This window comes from Ictidomys tridecemlineatus, chromosome 11, assembly GCF_052094955.1.
Source record: "Ictidomys tridecemlineatus isolate mIctTri1 chromosome 11, mIctTri1.hap1, whole genome shotgun sequence".
Classification (NCBI taxonomy): Eukaryota; Metazoa; Chordata; class Mammalia; order Rodentia; family Sciuridae; genus Ictidomys; species Ictidomys tridecemlineatus.
In genome coordinates this window covers 81291966-81309421 of record NC_135487.1, presented here as the reverse complement: position 1 = coordinate 81309421, position 17456 = coordinate 81291966, and the positions used below count along the sequence as shown (strand labels likewise).

The 17456-nt window shown below is 34.9% G+C and overlaps 1 protein-coding gene across 2 annotated transcripts in view; it reads right to left on the bottom strand.

The window, feature by feature from the left end:
• The window catches only part of Snx7 (sorting nexin 7), an 82527-nt gene that overhangs the window by 37146 nt on the left and 27925 nt on the right, over positions 1-17456 (bottom strand). For both annotated transcript variants that reach the window (XM_078026803.1, XM_078026802.1), the window contains exons 5-7: positions 16747-16945; positions 13582-13781; positions 11352-11438 (exon numbers count right to left, since the gene is read on the bottom strand). In XM_078026803.1, coding sequence (XP_077882929.1) covers positions 11352-11438; positions 13582-13781; positions 16747-16945 — 486 coding nt within the window. The remainder of the gene's footprint in view (positions 1-11351; positions 11439-13581; positions 13782-16746; positions 16946-17456) is intronic.

Here is a 17456-nt window from a genome sequence, read left to right as displayed (position 1 = left end):
TGCTATTTAACTAGCTATATAACCAGGCAATGCACTTAATGTTTCTTCTGAAAATCTCTACTACCACCCACTAAGTTTGAGCCAGTATCATGTCCTTCCCATTGCACTGGTCTCTGAACTCGACTTTGTTTCTCGTGCAAGAAACTCACTGAGCATTTGAAAACAAGTATCAGCTCTTCCTTTTCCCTTTCTGAACAACTTGGTCCGAACACAATTCAGGGGTGCAGAGCAAGGCTGGTGTCCATGCTAGTGAAGGAGGAAGACAACGTTGTAATGGCCTAAAGCAGGAAGCAAAGCAATGACAAAGGAGGCAGTACCTATAGAAAGGGCCCCGGGTAGGGAGCAACAGCTCAAGCCAGGTGAGGAGGGCACTGCTTGGGGGAGGCAGAGACACCTTACTAGAGTAGTAAGGTGGAGGCTCTCATTCCAGAGTGAAAAAGCCCAAGTAGAATGACGAGTGTCTCTACTTAGGAAAGGAGACCACCCAGGACACATTCTGGGGGAATGATAAGATAAGCAGATACATAAAGGAAAACGGAACCCTACTTCTCAATCAGGAAGGGAACTACAAACGGAAAAGAAATCTAGAATGAATCCTAATAACTGGATTAAAATAGAAAGCACTGGTGCAAACTCCCTTTTTAAATATACACCCAGTCCCCTGTATCCATGGAGTTCTATGACCTTGAATTCAACCAAGCACAGATCAAAAATATTTGTAAAGGAAAATTGTATCTGTCATGAATATGTGCAGACATTTTTATTGTCGTTGACATTTTTATTGTGATTATCCCTCAAACAATACAGTATAACAACTAGTTACATATTATTTATATTGTATTAGGTATTATAAGTAATCTAAAGATGATTCAAATGATACAGGAGGAAGTCTGTAGGTTATATTAAAATATTATGCCATTTTATAGTAGGAACTTGAGCATTTGCAGATTTGGGTAACCAAGGAGGATCCTGGAACCAATGCCCTCAAGACACAAGGGATAAGTGTACATAAACAGAAAAACAAACATAGATATCTAACAATAGGGAAGCAATGACTACATGTACAGATATTTCTTGGCTCTGTGTACTCAGGTCTTGGATAGTGATATCTCAATAGCAGTGAACACGTCTATGCCAAGATATTATATTCTAAATGTAATGTTTTCACGGAAAGGAACCAAGGCTCATTAGAGAATGGTTGATCTAAAGGCTAATACAGGTAAAATACGAGAGCCCACAATATTTAATTGCATCAGAAGCAAAGAAGGGTTCAAAATTCTGAAAAATGTCAAAGGTCCTAGAAGCCAAAATGAAGATGGTCCCAACGTGCACACTGGGGGGGGGGCAATTCATGTATGCAGATAGTTAATTATAATAATGAACTAAATTCTATTTACTGAATGAAATAATAAAGCACAAATATACACAAACACACAAATAAATTGGAAGCTTAAAAGTATACGGAATAGTTGTCTGGTCTCGAAGTTCCCCACAGAAACTTTGCTAACAACAAAAGAAAGGAATGATTTTATGACAGAGAAGTTTGGCAGACATCACCTTGATCAGTGATCAAAGAGCACCATCAAAGAGACACCATCATTCCTGGGGCAATTAAACACCATGGTCTATCTTAACAGGAATCAATGAAAAGATTCCAGCATTGCTTAACAGATACCCAGTCAAAGATTGACAATTTAAATCTGATCACGAGGAAATATCAAACAAATTAAAACTGGTGGCACTGTAGAAAATACTCCACCTCTAATCTTCAAAGTTGTAATGTTCATGAAAATCAAGGAAAGACAAAGGAACTGGTCTAGACTGAAGTGGACATCTAACTAAAAGCAGTCGAGAACATTATAGAATCCTGGCAAAAGCTGATTGGAATCTGAGTATTAGATTTAGAAATAGATTGATGATAACTTTCTGATGTTAATGACTGTATTATGGTTACAGAGAAGAATGTCCTTGTTCATGGAGAAATGCACACTATTCGGGAGTCACGAGCATAATGTTTTAAACCATCCCCAGTGATTCAAGGAAAAAAAAAAAATCTTTGAGCTGTACTTGAAGTCTGTCACTTCAAGAAGAAATTTAAAAGCATATAACATCAAATCGTCACTTTCCCTATTTAAAGCTGCTTAGGCACTTTCCACTGCAACCAGCACCAAACCAAAGGCTTACATGTCCTTCCCCTGCTTAACCCCTCTGTCTATATTCTAGCCTCACAGGACATAACCAGGTTCCTGGAACAGGTGGTGCTCATTCTTCTTTCTCTCATGGATCCTTCATCTTTTCCAGAACTGCTCCAGAATCTGCATCAGCTGCCCATTATGGTCACTGGCTCTCCATTCAATGTCACCACCTACAGAGGCCTTCTCTGATCACTTTAGCTAAAGTTCTCCTCCCCTCCTGGTACTCTCCATCACCTTATCCTGTTTTATCTTCTTTGTAGCACTAGTCACTATCTAAAATTATATTTGTTTAATATTTCTTCTGCCCATTTTCAGTCTCTTCCCACTGGACTGTGAGCTCTGTAGTGTCAGGGGTTTAATCAGTCATGCTCACTATGGCTTCCCTCCACCCAGTGCTTGGACATTAAAGGAACCAACAACTATTCATTGATTGACCTGCTAGACTTTAATTTCTCATCTATAAAAATAGGCCTAAGTTACTATATACCTCATAGGATTGCTTATTGGAGGGTAATAGGCAAATGATCAGCACACTCCTGGCAAGAGTCAAAGGATGTTAAATGTGGTCACAGAAGGAAAGCACTAGTGTGAGCCTAGAATTACTTTGAAAGTTGAATGGTAATACGATTGATGCATTTTCCTCCTACTAAATTGACTCCCCAGTTGGCAAAGACTCAATAGAGAGAGACAGCTGAGACTTCAAGGCCAAGAAATCTACAATTAATCAAAATGTACTTAATGTAGTGATATTATACTATGCTAACAAAAAAACTAAATAAGACTAGTGGTTCTATTCTTCACAGAATTACAATTTTTTTATTTCTCAATACTATTTAAACTGTTCATACTTTAAAATTATGTTTTAGGTTGTCATTATGTATTGTCTAATATTTTACATTTTCATACATGAACATACTAAAATTATCAGTAACACAAGTTCTAGATTGAAAAACATCTTCGAAAAACTTTCTTCAAGCATTATTCCCATAAGTTCATGTCTGATTAAGGTCACAAGTTAAATAAAAGTGATTCAGAGGGCTGGTGATGTGGCTCAAGTGGTAATGCGCTCGCCTGGCATGCATGGGGCACTGGGTTCGATCCTCAGCACCATATAAAAAATAAAATAAAGATGTTGTGTCCACCAAAAACTGAAAGATAAATATTAAAAAATTCTCTCTCTCCCTTTCTTTTCTCTTAAAAAAAAAAAAAGTGAATCAGAGCCCTCTTCAAGTTTCTGGCTTCCAATGTGTTCTTGCTCTAAACATAATCAAATATTTATTGAGTGCCCAGGCAGGGCCCAGTGTGAAAAAGATATGCAAGACACACCCTCAGGACACATTTCTTACTAACAAAATGTTTGAATTAGAAAGAAATTGAATCTGTTTTGATTTCTACATAGGACAGCTGTTGAAACTATAATACTCACAGGGGGCAAATCCCACAAAGCAAATCATAAATCCAAAGGACACAAGAAGTAGCTTTTCTTGAAATCCATAGAAAGAATGACTGGAATTTTAAACTACTTCTTTTACTTAATCTCTGTATTTCTTGTTCTTTTACAGTGAAGACAATAAAGAAAAAATAATAAAGTTTCTAGGGAAAGACACTGTTGTGGATAATATTCTTGGAATATTATCCACAACAGTGTTACAAGGCCTCTCTCCACAGTCATTGCTCCTCTTCTCTCTTCTTCCATGCTTTCCAACCATAACACACAGGCTATATTCAAGACCATAAGGTGATGTGGTCTTTTTCTAAATGCATACCTTAATCAGCAGAACCTTCCCTAAGCAGACTGCATGAGTTAAATTGTGAAAGGAGTACAATCACCCTCAAATATCTGCTCACTAGTTTTCTGGGTAACAGTTGCAGGAGCCATTCAGCCCCCAGGTCTATGTTCACAACAGACGAGTCGTGTTTGTGGATTCCAAAATAAATAACCCAAATTTCATTTTATTTTTGTCACAAATATGCATAAAAATGAGTTAGTCTTGGAGATAATTTGGAATACTTTTACCTCTAATTCTTACTTATTGTTTCTGACTTGTTCCATATTAGATTTAGAATGCCTTCCAAAATTATACTCTACTGGTTTAAAAACAATAAGTAGAAAAGGACATGAGTACAAAGAGAAAATAAGAGTAGAGAAAGCCAGTGGTATGAAGACCACAAAGGATACAGCTGACAGGCAGATCGGAACCAGAATGGATATGAGGAGTGGCTACAAAGTGGGATTGGATTGGGTGTCAAACCTAGATATGAACAAGGTGAGAACCCAACCCACTACTTAGGAGAGACGAAACTCTCTCGCTGGTGTTGAGATATAAACAAGACCTTCCTCATGAGTCCTCATAATGGAAAAGTATGAAGCATTCAGTGCTGCTGATGCTTTTCATAAATGGATCTATGGTTCTCCTTAAAATGTCCTTCATTGTATATCAATGATACAATATCATGCATAATCCAGCTTAAATAATTCCACAGGAGTCCAAAACACAATATTTTGATAGTCTGTCAGATATATTAAGGATCTATTTAATGGCCTAGAGAAAGGAGAGGAGCAAGTGGGGTGGACACCATTCATCTCAAGGAAATTGCTCCCTCCCTTCTTTTCTCCTTCTATTTCTTCTGCTCTCCTTTCCTTTTTTTCCTTCTTTCTTCCCTCTCACCCTGTCTTGTTTTCCTTTTCCTAAAACAATATGAAGTTCTAAAACAGAGGACTTCAGCTACCACTTTCCAAATTTTGATCTGGAAGAAGAACATGCACAACATATACTCCAAAGAAAGTTTCTCTAAGATTGGTTAAAAATTGCTTGTGACCTAACTCTGGTGAAACACACTGGGCTGAGAGTTTGAATATACTGGTTTAACAACACTCTAGAAAGATACTACCCACCTCTTTTGTAGCTGAGGAAACTAAAGTAGACTTTAACTTGCCCAAAACTACAAAGGTAGTATTGAACTTTCTGACTCATACTGCTGTGGTTGAAGTCATGCAAAATCCTGTAATTGGAATTAAGACCTTACATTAAATACCTTTTTCAAGGACTGCTCGACTTGGAAATGCCCTAGAAGAAAAAATAACAGACAAATTGAAAAAGCCAAAATACTGAAATTCCAGCCAGAGATTCCTGGCTCAACAGATTCTTGCTTTTGGGGTAGACAGGGCTTTTTTCACTATTTTATCAAGCACTTATTAACTTTTTTTAAAATTAAATTTTTTAAAATTTATATGACTAGGAACACATGGATTATCCCCATCATACAAGTCCTGAAAGCATGAATGACAGGCTACTGAGAGAAGGTACAGATGGGGAAAAATTCTAGCACTCCCTGGTACTTTCCCCTGGGGAAATAAGGCTGTTAAGTCTTCTGGATTACAGAATCACTCATCCACCCAGCCTGCATTCCCATCCAGCTGTGTGCATGTGGATCCAACATGCTAGTACACTTTGGGGGCAGGGGGGATTTGTTTTTTTTGTTTTGTTTTAAATCCAGAATCTATCATCCACTCTCCTTCTTACTTTCTGAAGGTAAAGTTGTTTGTTTGTTTGTTTGTTTGTTTTTAGGTATCTGAAACTTGGGGTGTATTATAGCTAATCTCAGTCAATTCTAATGGTCCCATTACCACTCCAAGGACTGACTTGATCATGACTTTTCATAATCCTGACCCGAGACCTGAAAAAAAGCTTGCAGCCTGCTCCCTAGGTTAACCTGATGAAAGAAAATAGACAAGAAAAAAGCCTCCTCTCCTAACAGAGGAAATGTCATATTCTTCACTGCCATATATATGAGCATATGTATGTTTACATGTATACATGGCCATGTATGTGTGTGAGACACATACACATGCATATAGATAAAAAAAAAAGAGAAGAAAACATACCATATTAGAAAATGAGGCATATAGAAAAAACATAACTTCATAAAAAGGTCAGGGAAGAGAACTGAGCCAGCAAATATCTAAGAGGAGATAACCTATACTTCCTACCATGGTAAAGCTTCCTATATCAATATTATCCTTTTTTAAACTTCCTAGACTTAGAAAGAAAGCGATCTTGTTCTGCACAGCATTTAGTATACTACCAAGATCATTTGAAAATTAATAACCACCATCTGAGGCTGAGAGTAAAACAGTAGTTCAAAAATAGTAAATCACACAGAGAGAGCAAGGACCAGCCTGAATAAATTTGGTATCTGTTTGCATCTACTGAATGTGGCTATATGCAAATCCACATTATAATGAACTTATGAAAATGCATTTTTTTGCTCACATAAATATACTGCTAAACAGCTATGGCATTATATCTAGATCCAAATTTCAGAGTCTATGCACATATTGCTAAATGTCAAATGTATTCATATTCATTTATATTTGAATGCTGCTTTGAGTAGGAAACTATAAATCATCCATTCAAAAATAAAAATAAAAATAAAATAGATATGCAGCATTATTTAGCACCACAGATGAACCTTATTTATTTTACAGTTAAGTAGTGAAGTGAATAAGCATTTTCAAACAGAAGCTCTGACTGGAAACCTACAACCAAACTGCAAAACCCTCAAGTTTCCTCCAAATATCTCAATTTTCCTCATAATCTCAGTTGTTATTATACCTTTATTGCAAGTGAGAAATTCTCTTATTTTCAATGAAAAACATCTATGTCACTTACTATCTTTTTCTTTACTAGTTTATCATTACATAATACAACTTTTGAAATCTCTGGAAATATTTTATCTATATTCATGCCAATTATTCTGCATTAATTTTTTTTTACAAATGCTTTATAAATAGATAAGTAAGATACTGAATGACCCTAATTAGATTTGTTTAATTCACCTTACTGGCCCAATTACTTGCCAGTAGTCAAAGCTATATAAATTTCCTTTCCTCCTCATCAGCCTCTCCTTTGATTCTTCCATTACTGTGAGCTGCTTAATGGTGGAATATGCCTACAAGTCTACAACTTCTTTCTTCTCTCTTTTCTCTTCCTTTACTGACCTCAACTAATCTCACAACTCTAAATACCATCCATTCCTAACAACATCCAAATGTACCTCTCTAGCTGGATCCTGCCCCCAATCCATGGGTTTTACATATAATCCCTACTTAAAGTCTCCATCTGGGTTTCTGGTAGGCACATCAATTTTATACATCCAAATCTCCATGTTTATCACCATACAACAATATACTAAAGATTTTAGTTAATTATTTATTCTGTTTGGATTTTGTTCCAAAATCCAAAAGGATCTACTTTCTTGAAAACTGTTACCCAAGGCTAGAACGGTGATTCTTACACTAGGCATTCAAAATATGTTCAAAAATTTTTGTTAAAAACTTCTACATTAAATGTCATATTATGATGACATGAAGTTGCATCTCCAAATTTTTTCTTCCTTTCTTATTCTATAGTTCAGTTTAGAGCAGCCACTATTTGCCATCTTCCTAGCTAGAAATGTCAGTCACTAGTGCTGCCTCTCATTCTCTAAGAGTCAGAAGTTGATATTTTCCACCTACTCCTCTCTCAGACTTATCTCACATGTACCCTGTTCTCCATACACCATTTTTTTTGCCCCAATTTAACATGCTTTCTGAGCTTCTACTACTTTTAATAATATCCATTCTCCTAAAATATCTTCTCCCCTCTTCAATTAACAATTCTTAATCATCTTACAAGACTCATCTAAATACCAGTTTTATATAGTCATCAAAATACAGCAGATAACAACTACTGAGTGCTTATTATAATTCAAGCAATTTACTTGCATTCTATCACATAATCCTTAAAAAAGCTTATTACAAAGGAACTGATAACTTGCCCAAATGGTACATGATAATAAAAAAAGGCTAAAAGAAGTAAGGAAACTTTTCTTGGGTCACAGAGTTAATAAGTAGATAATCCAAGATTAATCCTAGGTCCATCTAAATCTAAAGCCTAAATAAAACTATAAATAGCTGAACTGACCTTCAAATAAGTATTTTAAATGTCTTGACTGAGTATAGGTCATTTGGAAATCATTAATTTTATGTTATGAGATAAGAAATATAAACCACAAACTGTAAGAAGCAGATACTTCTAGCCAGGTAAAGAATCAAGGAACTCATTACTGAACATTATTTTTGTAAAAGAACACGTAACATCTGTGGTCAGATTTGTGTGATGAGTAAAAGTAACCATAATACCATTATTGCTCATTTATGGAATATGCAGAGTTGCAGGCAAGAAAAAAGACCAGAGCCTTGTATTTGCATACTATGAAGCCCACATAAAGGTCACCTGAAACATCCAACATAACCTCTGGAATGTTATGTCACTACTATCATTCTACCCAATAATTATAGCCTTCCTAATCTTTGTCCCTCTGGGTAGAGCTTCATTTCACTTTTCCATTCGGACTTGCTTTACTGGCTTTGCACACAGCATCAGACCTGAAGGTTACACTGATGGAGCCTCTGAAGGCAGCCCTGGCAGGTCTCCATAGAAATGGCCTCAGGGTTGTCTCCAAAGTGGTCCTGTCTGAGTTGCCATGGTAAACAACCAAGCAGATTGCTATATTCAGTTCTCTGCCAGGGTCGCCATGGTGACTGCAAAGGACTGCTCCTTAGAAGGACCTCACAAGGGCGGGTTTCCATGGTGACCCTATCCTGCATATTTCTAAGCAACTTCCCTTTGGTTGTTCTGCGACCATTCATGGCAGGTTCATTTTTAGATTAACTCTGGAAGGTTTCTCCCAAAGAAACCATCATATCACAGAGGGATTTGGAAGTGAGGAGGCTTGTAAACAAATTAACTATTTGAAAATGTAAATGGTGACATTCACAAATCATGAAATCAGTCTCTGTATGTTTTAGGAAGGATCTGTTTTGATGGGTAACAAAAAGTAATTGTAATGATTCTGTTAAATGTGTCTGTTTCAAATCCTTAATGAATCAAAAGTATCTTATAGAATATAAAGCAGAGAATCAAGTTTCAAACTTCCATTCTTACACAATTTAGCAGCTACATATTGAACACCTCTACCTTAACTGTCATGTTATCATGACAATAGCTATTAAGATATTAAATACAGTGGACATAACAGGCACACACAAAGTAATACAGAGTTATCAGTAGGCTATAATGAGACACCAAGGAAAATTTATATAGCAAAAAAAAAAACCTCTTTGCAAGTCAAATGAAAAAAAAAATACATGTATTTGTTTTGTTTTGTTTTAATTGAGTGGGGAAATCCTATCTACACGTGGACCTAAGCTATTTTTCCTGTGCTTTTCTTGTTGGAATAATCCCAACTTATTTTCCTTTCATTTAAAAACTATGAACACAAGCCATTTTGAATAGGTGATTGGTTTTTAAATCATGTTATTATTTTTCTGAAATTTTACAATACTTTCCCTAGTATTTAGTTAGTAGGAAATTTTTATTTAAACACTGATTTCAAATTCTTTAAGATTTTTAACAAATAAAAAAAAATCTAAAAAGTTTAAGACATTCATTTTCCTTCTAGCTGATTAAATTAAAAAAACGCCATATACTAATATAAGTTTCCTCTTGGATAAAAAAAGTTAATCACTATTAAGATCCCTCTTTTCTCATCTTAAGGTAAAATAAATGTGATTTTTTTTCCTCAAGTACTACTTCCTCCAGTGGTCGGTTATCTGCTTCTCTCTGTCACAGATTCCTCTGTCTCACTCTGTCTATAGCTGCCCACCATTCCCCACTCAACATTCCACTCAGCAGAATAGAATCTCACTTTAGAAAACATAAGCAAGAAACAAGAGTATAATTCATAGTCATATTTTAGTGAAGTCTCAATGCTTTGCACAAAGCTGGTTTTGCCGAAACATCCTACTTCAAGCCTTCGGTATGTTCTCCTGCACCACAGGAGTCACTGCAATTTTCATTTCTTCACTAAGGGCCTAGCAAGTGATCACTACATGTCAGGCAGTGATCTAGGAGCAGGGAACACTTCAATGAACAAATCAATGATTGCTCTGCTAAGGTGTTTAGATCAGAGAGAGAAAGAGAAATGTAAAGAAAATCAATGAGGAAATCATTTATTATAAAGTGATTAAAGTTACGGGGAAAATTAAGGCAGGAAGGATGAAAATCTCTGAGCAGGTCAGGGTGACAGAGGCTACAATAATACAGGTGAATGAAGGGGTGTAGGGTTTAAGGACTCCCCACTCACCTAATGTAAGCATACGTAATGCTAACCTAAATCCTTAAGAAAAATGTAAAAAGCATCCTTCAGAGAGCTAACAGAAGTTAAGTAGACTGACAGATAACTCTTGCACCTCTACACTTGCTATATAAGAAGCAGCAGGGTCTGAGGCAGCCAAGAGACACCAACACCTCCAGTCCTACACATATGTCTCAAGGGTGATGTGGAGTTTGGCAAATTTCTCCACTCCCCATGTCTCTTCCTCAACTTCAAATTGAAAATCAAATCCAATCTGATAGTGTTACTCTGAAAAATATGCACAAATAGTAAGACATAAACATTAAATGCTGTGGGTAAAACAAAGTTATGTTTGGAGTTTGCTTTAAAATACTTCAGTAAAAAATAAATAAAATAAAATAAAAATGGGAAAAGAACATATGAAAAGTTGGGTAAAACACTGAGAATTAATGATGCTCTGTGATGGATATGAGAACTCATTATATTATTCAATCTCATTTTATATTTGAAAAAACATCCAAATCAAAGAATTTTGGGGAAGAGATTAAATTTGAAAAAAAAGCTTCCTTTGTAAAGATTTTTATAATAACTAGAAAAAAGTATATAGCAACATTAACTTGATTTGAATAACAACCTTTATAAAACAAAAAGGGAAATGTGAATTTATTTACTGAATACCTCCTAACCTAGAATAAAGATGGGTACTTTTCACCCCTTCTTCTAACACATAATGTCTTTCTTAAAACATTAACTTCATACTTCCTCCAGAGTATGAGTCAAAATTAGTCAGAAAGGCAGAAAAGCATCCTTGTTAAGCTTGATTACTCACAGGTACTTACTGTATAACAATGTTGAAAGAAATTTTAGTACATTTGTTGAATACTTAGAAACAATCATGTAATGAAGTCATACATCACAAATAAAAATTTAGACAATGAATTCCATATGAGTATATCAAGAAATTTAAAAACATACCAGATCAGGATCTCCCTTTTTATAGGTCAAAGCTTCAACTTTGGAATCGAGTTCTGCTTGTATTTGGTCTCTTCTCTTCATAACACCCTTCATATTGAAACATAAGGACACAAATAACTTGTACTTGACTTTAATAATCTTTTTACAACAATAGTATACAATTCAGAAAATAAGTAGCCCTCAGGAATTTATTCCCCATGCCAACATTCATTTGAGGATATAATACATTTAAAAATTGTTTTCTTTAATGTTTAAAGTCTCAAGTACAAGCAAATATTTAAGAAAATTATTTTATTATAATTCTTTTATTAGTTTTCCCAATATACAATCTACAAATTTAAGTATGATATGTATGTCTAACATTTGATGGAGAACTCTTCAAAAAGAGCAAATATAAAAAAACATTAGTGGATATACCAAGTATAGCTGGGAGTCACATGGACCATTCACCTGGAAATACTTAGAACCAATGGAAGCCTCTTTTCTGACCCCAAAGGGGCAGTTAACAAGACAGAAAATCACAGTGGGAATCAGAAAACTGAAGGGTACATTCCTATCTTAAGCATTTCATTGTAGCTCAAAGTGTATAAATATTCACTCATTAAGAAAACTTCTGATGAGAAACCATAGCCTCTATGTTGATAGGTCGGTCCATCTTGTCTTCTTGAAACACAATTCCATGTTTCAGTATTTTTACTTAAGTGTTTAAGAGACCATTAATGTCAAGAAACTCTTTCCTTTCTGTAATCAAAATGACCTACACTGTAACTTAATTCGGTATATTTAAAGTCTGTTTCTATGCAGTACTGGGCTTCCTATATACAGATATGTTGTAAGATGTTGCTTCATAAGAGAACTAGTGAAAAAATATTAATAACTTTAATCATTTTATCAAGGCATTACTATTCATTATGTAAGCTCAGAGTTAAAGAAACATTTCAACATAAAACAGAATCAGAAATGCAAAATAAATGATACTGATTACATCATTGTTGTCTATACTATGATTCAACTAATTGAGGACCTATGCAATAACTCTTTCTAGTTACTATTATGATTTTGTACACTTTTAATAAAATAAGATTTCACTTGCACAATTCCCGTCTTGACATAGTATAGGAGAGGAAGACTAATTAAGGGAAGTGAATATACAAATCAGTTCTCTCTTCAGAGCCACAAAAGGAATGATCAATAATGAAGTAAAAACAGATGTGGCCAAGAAAATTGACTCAGAGAAGCAGGAGACTCCTCAGTAGGGAAGAATCAGAGGCCTTTGGGAAGCCAGGTTTGTTTATAGAAAGAGCCCAGTAAAGTCAGATAACAGCAGAAGCCTGGAATGCCCATGCAATAGCTAATCACTCTCTCAAAGGAAGCCTAAATATGATAACAGGGAAAAGCAATTTCATGCTGAAAGGCTAAAATACCTTCTCTGATCAAGACAGAGTCAAAGCTAAAAGTCCTAGCAAAGCTAAGAGTCCTACCAGTCAAAGGTACACAACACCAGAAACCAGACATGGTTCCAATAATAAATGGCAGAAGGGACCATATCTGAATATAAGAGGACTCCTTCCTCTACCATCACCCTAAAAGTCAGAGACCAGACAGTGCCAGCTTGACTGCCAAGTACCTTAGGCACAGTATAATACTAGATGAAAAAACATAGCTTCGCACAGAACACTTAAATTCCAAATATCTAGTAAAATTAACTTGAATCAAGGAGGTAAAATGCAAAACTTAGATATAATAGGAATAAAATCTTTTACAAATAGTAGAAGAAAACCATTTTAACTTGAAGGATTTTTTTAGAAGCAACCAGAGGCAGTAAAAAACATCAAGATCCTATTCACGTACTTTCTATAGAATAGTGCTGAATCATGTTAAAATGAATGTAACCAACTCTCATGAAAAGAAATCCCCAAAACACTGAAAAATTTTTAAAGTAAAATTTTAAAAAGGTTAGGAAAAAAAATCATTTTTCTTAGTGAATCTTAGTTGGAGATGTTTTGAATTTCTTAATCTTCTAAATGGCTAGTGTTGCTATTGAGTAGTCCTGTCTTCAAAAAGTTCTTCCATTCATCTATTCATGTTCACAGGGAACAGATACTTATTAGCAGAATCTACATGCAAGACAGGAAAAAAAAAGTAGTGAAGAACAGAAACAGAAATTGCCATATAGAGAGCTTAGAATCAGGTAAGGGACTGTGGTGAAACTATAATTAGGTGTTCTTACCATTAACATTTCACTATAAAGCACATATTCATGTACGACAGGAAGCAAGACCTCAGAAAGTCCAGACATGCGCTTTTCAGTGGCTTTGCAACATTTGTCAATGCAGCTGGCAACACCTCTCAAAGTATCAACCAGATCTTCTTCTGAAGCCGACCACAGAATATGAATGGGGCCATATTCTTTCATTTCATCAAAATAGTCTACAAAATAACATAATTCTTGAATTTACATTTTCAAAGTCTCTATATCAGAAATAGTGTGGAAGGACTTGATTTCCTTCATTGTCCACATGTTCTGACATATGAATATAAAAGGGATATTGTCTTTCACTGAATTGACCAACCATCCCAGTATGCCCATGTTGGTTTCTGAAAGACTACTAAGTATAGTCAATATCAGCATCTTTTTTACCGTCAAAAGTGTCCTGCTTAGAAAATAAATTATATGATCCTCATATATGCTTTTCATGAACTTTGCCTACCAACCACCACATCTGAGTGCCTCATAAGCAACAGGTTCTAAACAAAACTTGTCTTGAAGTTCTCTATATTGAATCATCTTACTTCTCATCATAATTCACTGAAATCTATTATATTGGTCAAAATTAGACTACTGGGACTTCAAAAGTTTGTATAATCAAGTAAAATTAAGAAAGTTAAATTTTAAAATAATGGAACTGCTAGTTGTTACCTAATGAAAATATATAAGAATTAATGTCCTCTAAAAATTTTCCTCATCCTGCTCTCCTGAGTTTAGGGCTATCTTTATGTTAGTGACCCCACTAAACTAGTACTTCTAGAAAATTTTCTGCATTTCTTTTCTCAATTTGTGTCTATGTCAATGTGTGTCATTAAATGGGTAAATATTTCTCTACACAGAGCTTCCATAAAATTGCATAGCACTCAAATCACATCTATATGCAAACATTTAATGAGCTGCACTGTAATACGCTGTCAATACATCCATTTCCCAACTATAATATCAGCTCAAGGATACATAACATCTTAATTCCTCCTTTAATCTCCAGCACAGAGAAGCAATACAGCATATGGTCAATATGATTCAGCTTTCAGCTGAATAAAGAGGGAAACACAAATACATCAAAAGAAAACATTGAGTACAAAAAAAAAAAAGCTCAAAGAGAAACCACGAGTTATGGTTACCAAATTCTTGATAATATCAGTGTGAATGAATCACCCTACAGATTAGATGCCCAAATCTTCAAAAGAAAGTGTTTCATTATTGGGCATGGAACCTTTATGAGTAGGCTTCACATTCCAAAGACCAATAAACTCCTCAAGTTTGGGACTGTAACACTCCTAAAAAAGGGAGTTCAGATTTATAAATCTATCAAAATCTAACTTTCTCTCTAACATTTCAAAAACACTGGAGTCCTATCATCAAAGATTCTAAAACTATTTCCTGGCACTAGCAAATACAAAATATATTGATATCCCATAAAGCTCTTAACTGTCAATAAGTTTCCTGAGATTTCTTTGAATTGCTATTCAATCTAACTGTGCATCCAGCATCTGCTTAACTGAATTGGAATCACAGAGCCTAGTTAAAATAATTATTAGCTTTTTGAGATTTAAAAAAAATGGCAAATAGGAAAAACAAGAACAAACCAATGGATTTTTATTAACATGCATTCAGTCACCACAACAATCTCATCAAGTGTCAGTACATCGAAAGAACAAAGGGCAAAGTACATTTAGCTATATAAGAACTTTTTCTGTATTTCTTTTAACAGCCAATCAAATCATCTTCTCCTGCCAGTATTATGGATTGAATCCAAGGGCACTTTACCACTAAGTTTCATCTATAGGCCTTTTATTATTTTTTTTTTATTTTGAGACACTACTGCTAAGCTGCTGAGGCTGGCCTTGAACTTGCTATCCTCCTTTCTCAGTCTTCGAAGCTGCTGAGATTACAGGCTTACACTATTGTGCCCGGTTTCGCCAACCAATTTTGGATAAAGCAAATTTTCCGGCCACTATTCCAATCCTATACTCAGTCATTTATTTTCAAACACTGAGAAAATTTTAATTAACTGAGCATGCACTTTTGTGCTGGGTACTACCTAGACATTAGATACTAAAAAATAAATATTTTCCCTGCTTATCCTAATAGATATAAAAACTTAATGATAGACACAGACAATTAATAAATAATCCTTCAATATAAGGACTTTTGTTTATCTGTAAGCTGTTTGTCATCTCTAAAAATCAACTTAATATTAGGAAGTAAGTTTGCTGGGTTGGTCATTTATTTTTAATGTAGATAAATTCAGTTAGAAAATAGAAAAAATCATTCTGAATTACAGAAGATCATCATATATTCAAGCCTAATTTATAAAATAAAAAAGTAGAAAATAGGAAAAGAAACAGTGATAGAAAAAAAGGAAAAAAAAAGACCTATTTTCCATTATATAACTCTTTAAAAGATACTTAGATAGGCCTAATATATAATATTAATAACCATCATCAAAAAAGTAACTAAGTGTGGGGCTGGGGATGTGGCTCAAGCAGTAGTGCGCTTGCCTGGCATGCATGCGCGGCACTCAGTTCGATCCTCAGCACCACATACAAATAAAGATGTTATGTCCGCCGAAAACTAAAAAATAAATATTAAAAAATTCTCTCTCTCTCTCAAAAAAGTAACTAAGTGTGAACATACTTTATATACAGAGATATGAAAAATTGTGTTCTATATGTGTCATAAGAATTGTGATGCATTCCACTATCATATATTTTAAAAACAAAAGTAATTAAAAATAAAAGTAACTAAAAAATATAAGGGAACTAAAAACACCTATTATTTGAAACATCACTTCTTTGATTTTAAGGTATGGTCCATGATGAATATTTGGTGCCAACTTCAGACAACCACACCCAAAATCTTAAGCTTAGTGCTCATTTTACCACTATTATGTATAAGTGGGAATGGAATGGCCAGTGATTGATAAAGCAAATGGGGACTTGCCATGAGTACCTCCAAAATCACTTAGGAACTAGAACTTTCCCTACATTGCTGTGCATAAGCCACACTTTGAAGGTTGACAACAATATCTAATCTAATAATATTGTCCTACGTCATCAGCAAATGTGAAGATCCAAAAGAAAGTAAACAACTTTGAAGTCACAATGCAGTGATTCTACATACCCCTTTCTTCCTTGTAAATCCTCTGAGATATTTTATCTATTAAATTAATTTTCTGACTAAATATTTCAATAAAGTTATTCATTTCCATGAATTCCTCTGGGCGGTTTTTGACTCCTCTCATGGAGGATGCGACAGCTCTGACTGTTTGGCCCATTCTGCTCAGCAATCCAGGCCCTTGCTTCTTATGAGAAGAAAGTTCCTAGAACAAAAAAAAGAAAAAAAAAAAAAACTGGAGAAACAAGTAACAACATTCCAAGACTCAATAATAAAGAAAACTCAATAAGCAAAATGAGATAAAGATGATAAAACTCTTTCTTACAGATCTTTTTTTTTTAAAACGTTACTCTGAAGCAGATGAGTTTCATTATGGTACACTTTTTCCTCTAAGTTTTAGTCCTCTAGATAATAGATAATATTCCTTTCCTAAGAACTCATGTGAAACAGGTGTATAGTCTTTCTTCAAAGCATAAATCTTTAAAGGAACAAAATGTAACAGGGAACAGTGCTCAAGGAGATACCAGAGAAGAAAACAGGATGATATGATATGACATTTGTGTTTTATAATACATACTTAATAGAAAAATGATTGAGAGAAGATTTCTCAGGACCTACATTACTCTCTGGAAAAAAAAATAGAAAAAATCCTTGGGGCCGGGGATGTGGCTCAAGCGGTAGCGTGCTTGCCTGGCATGCGTGCGGCCCGGGTTCGA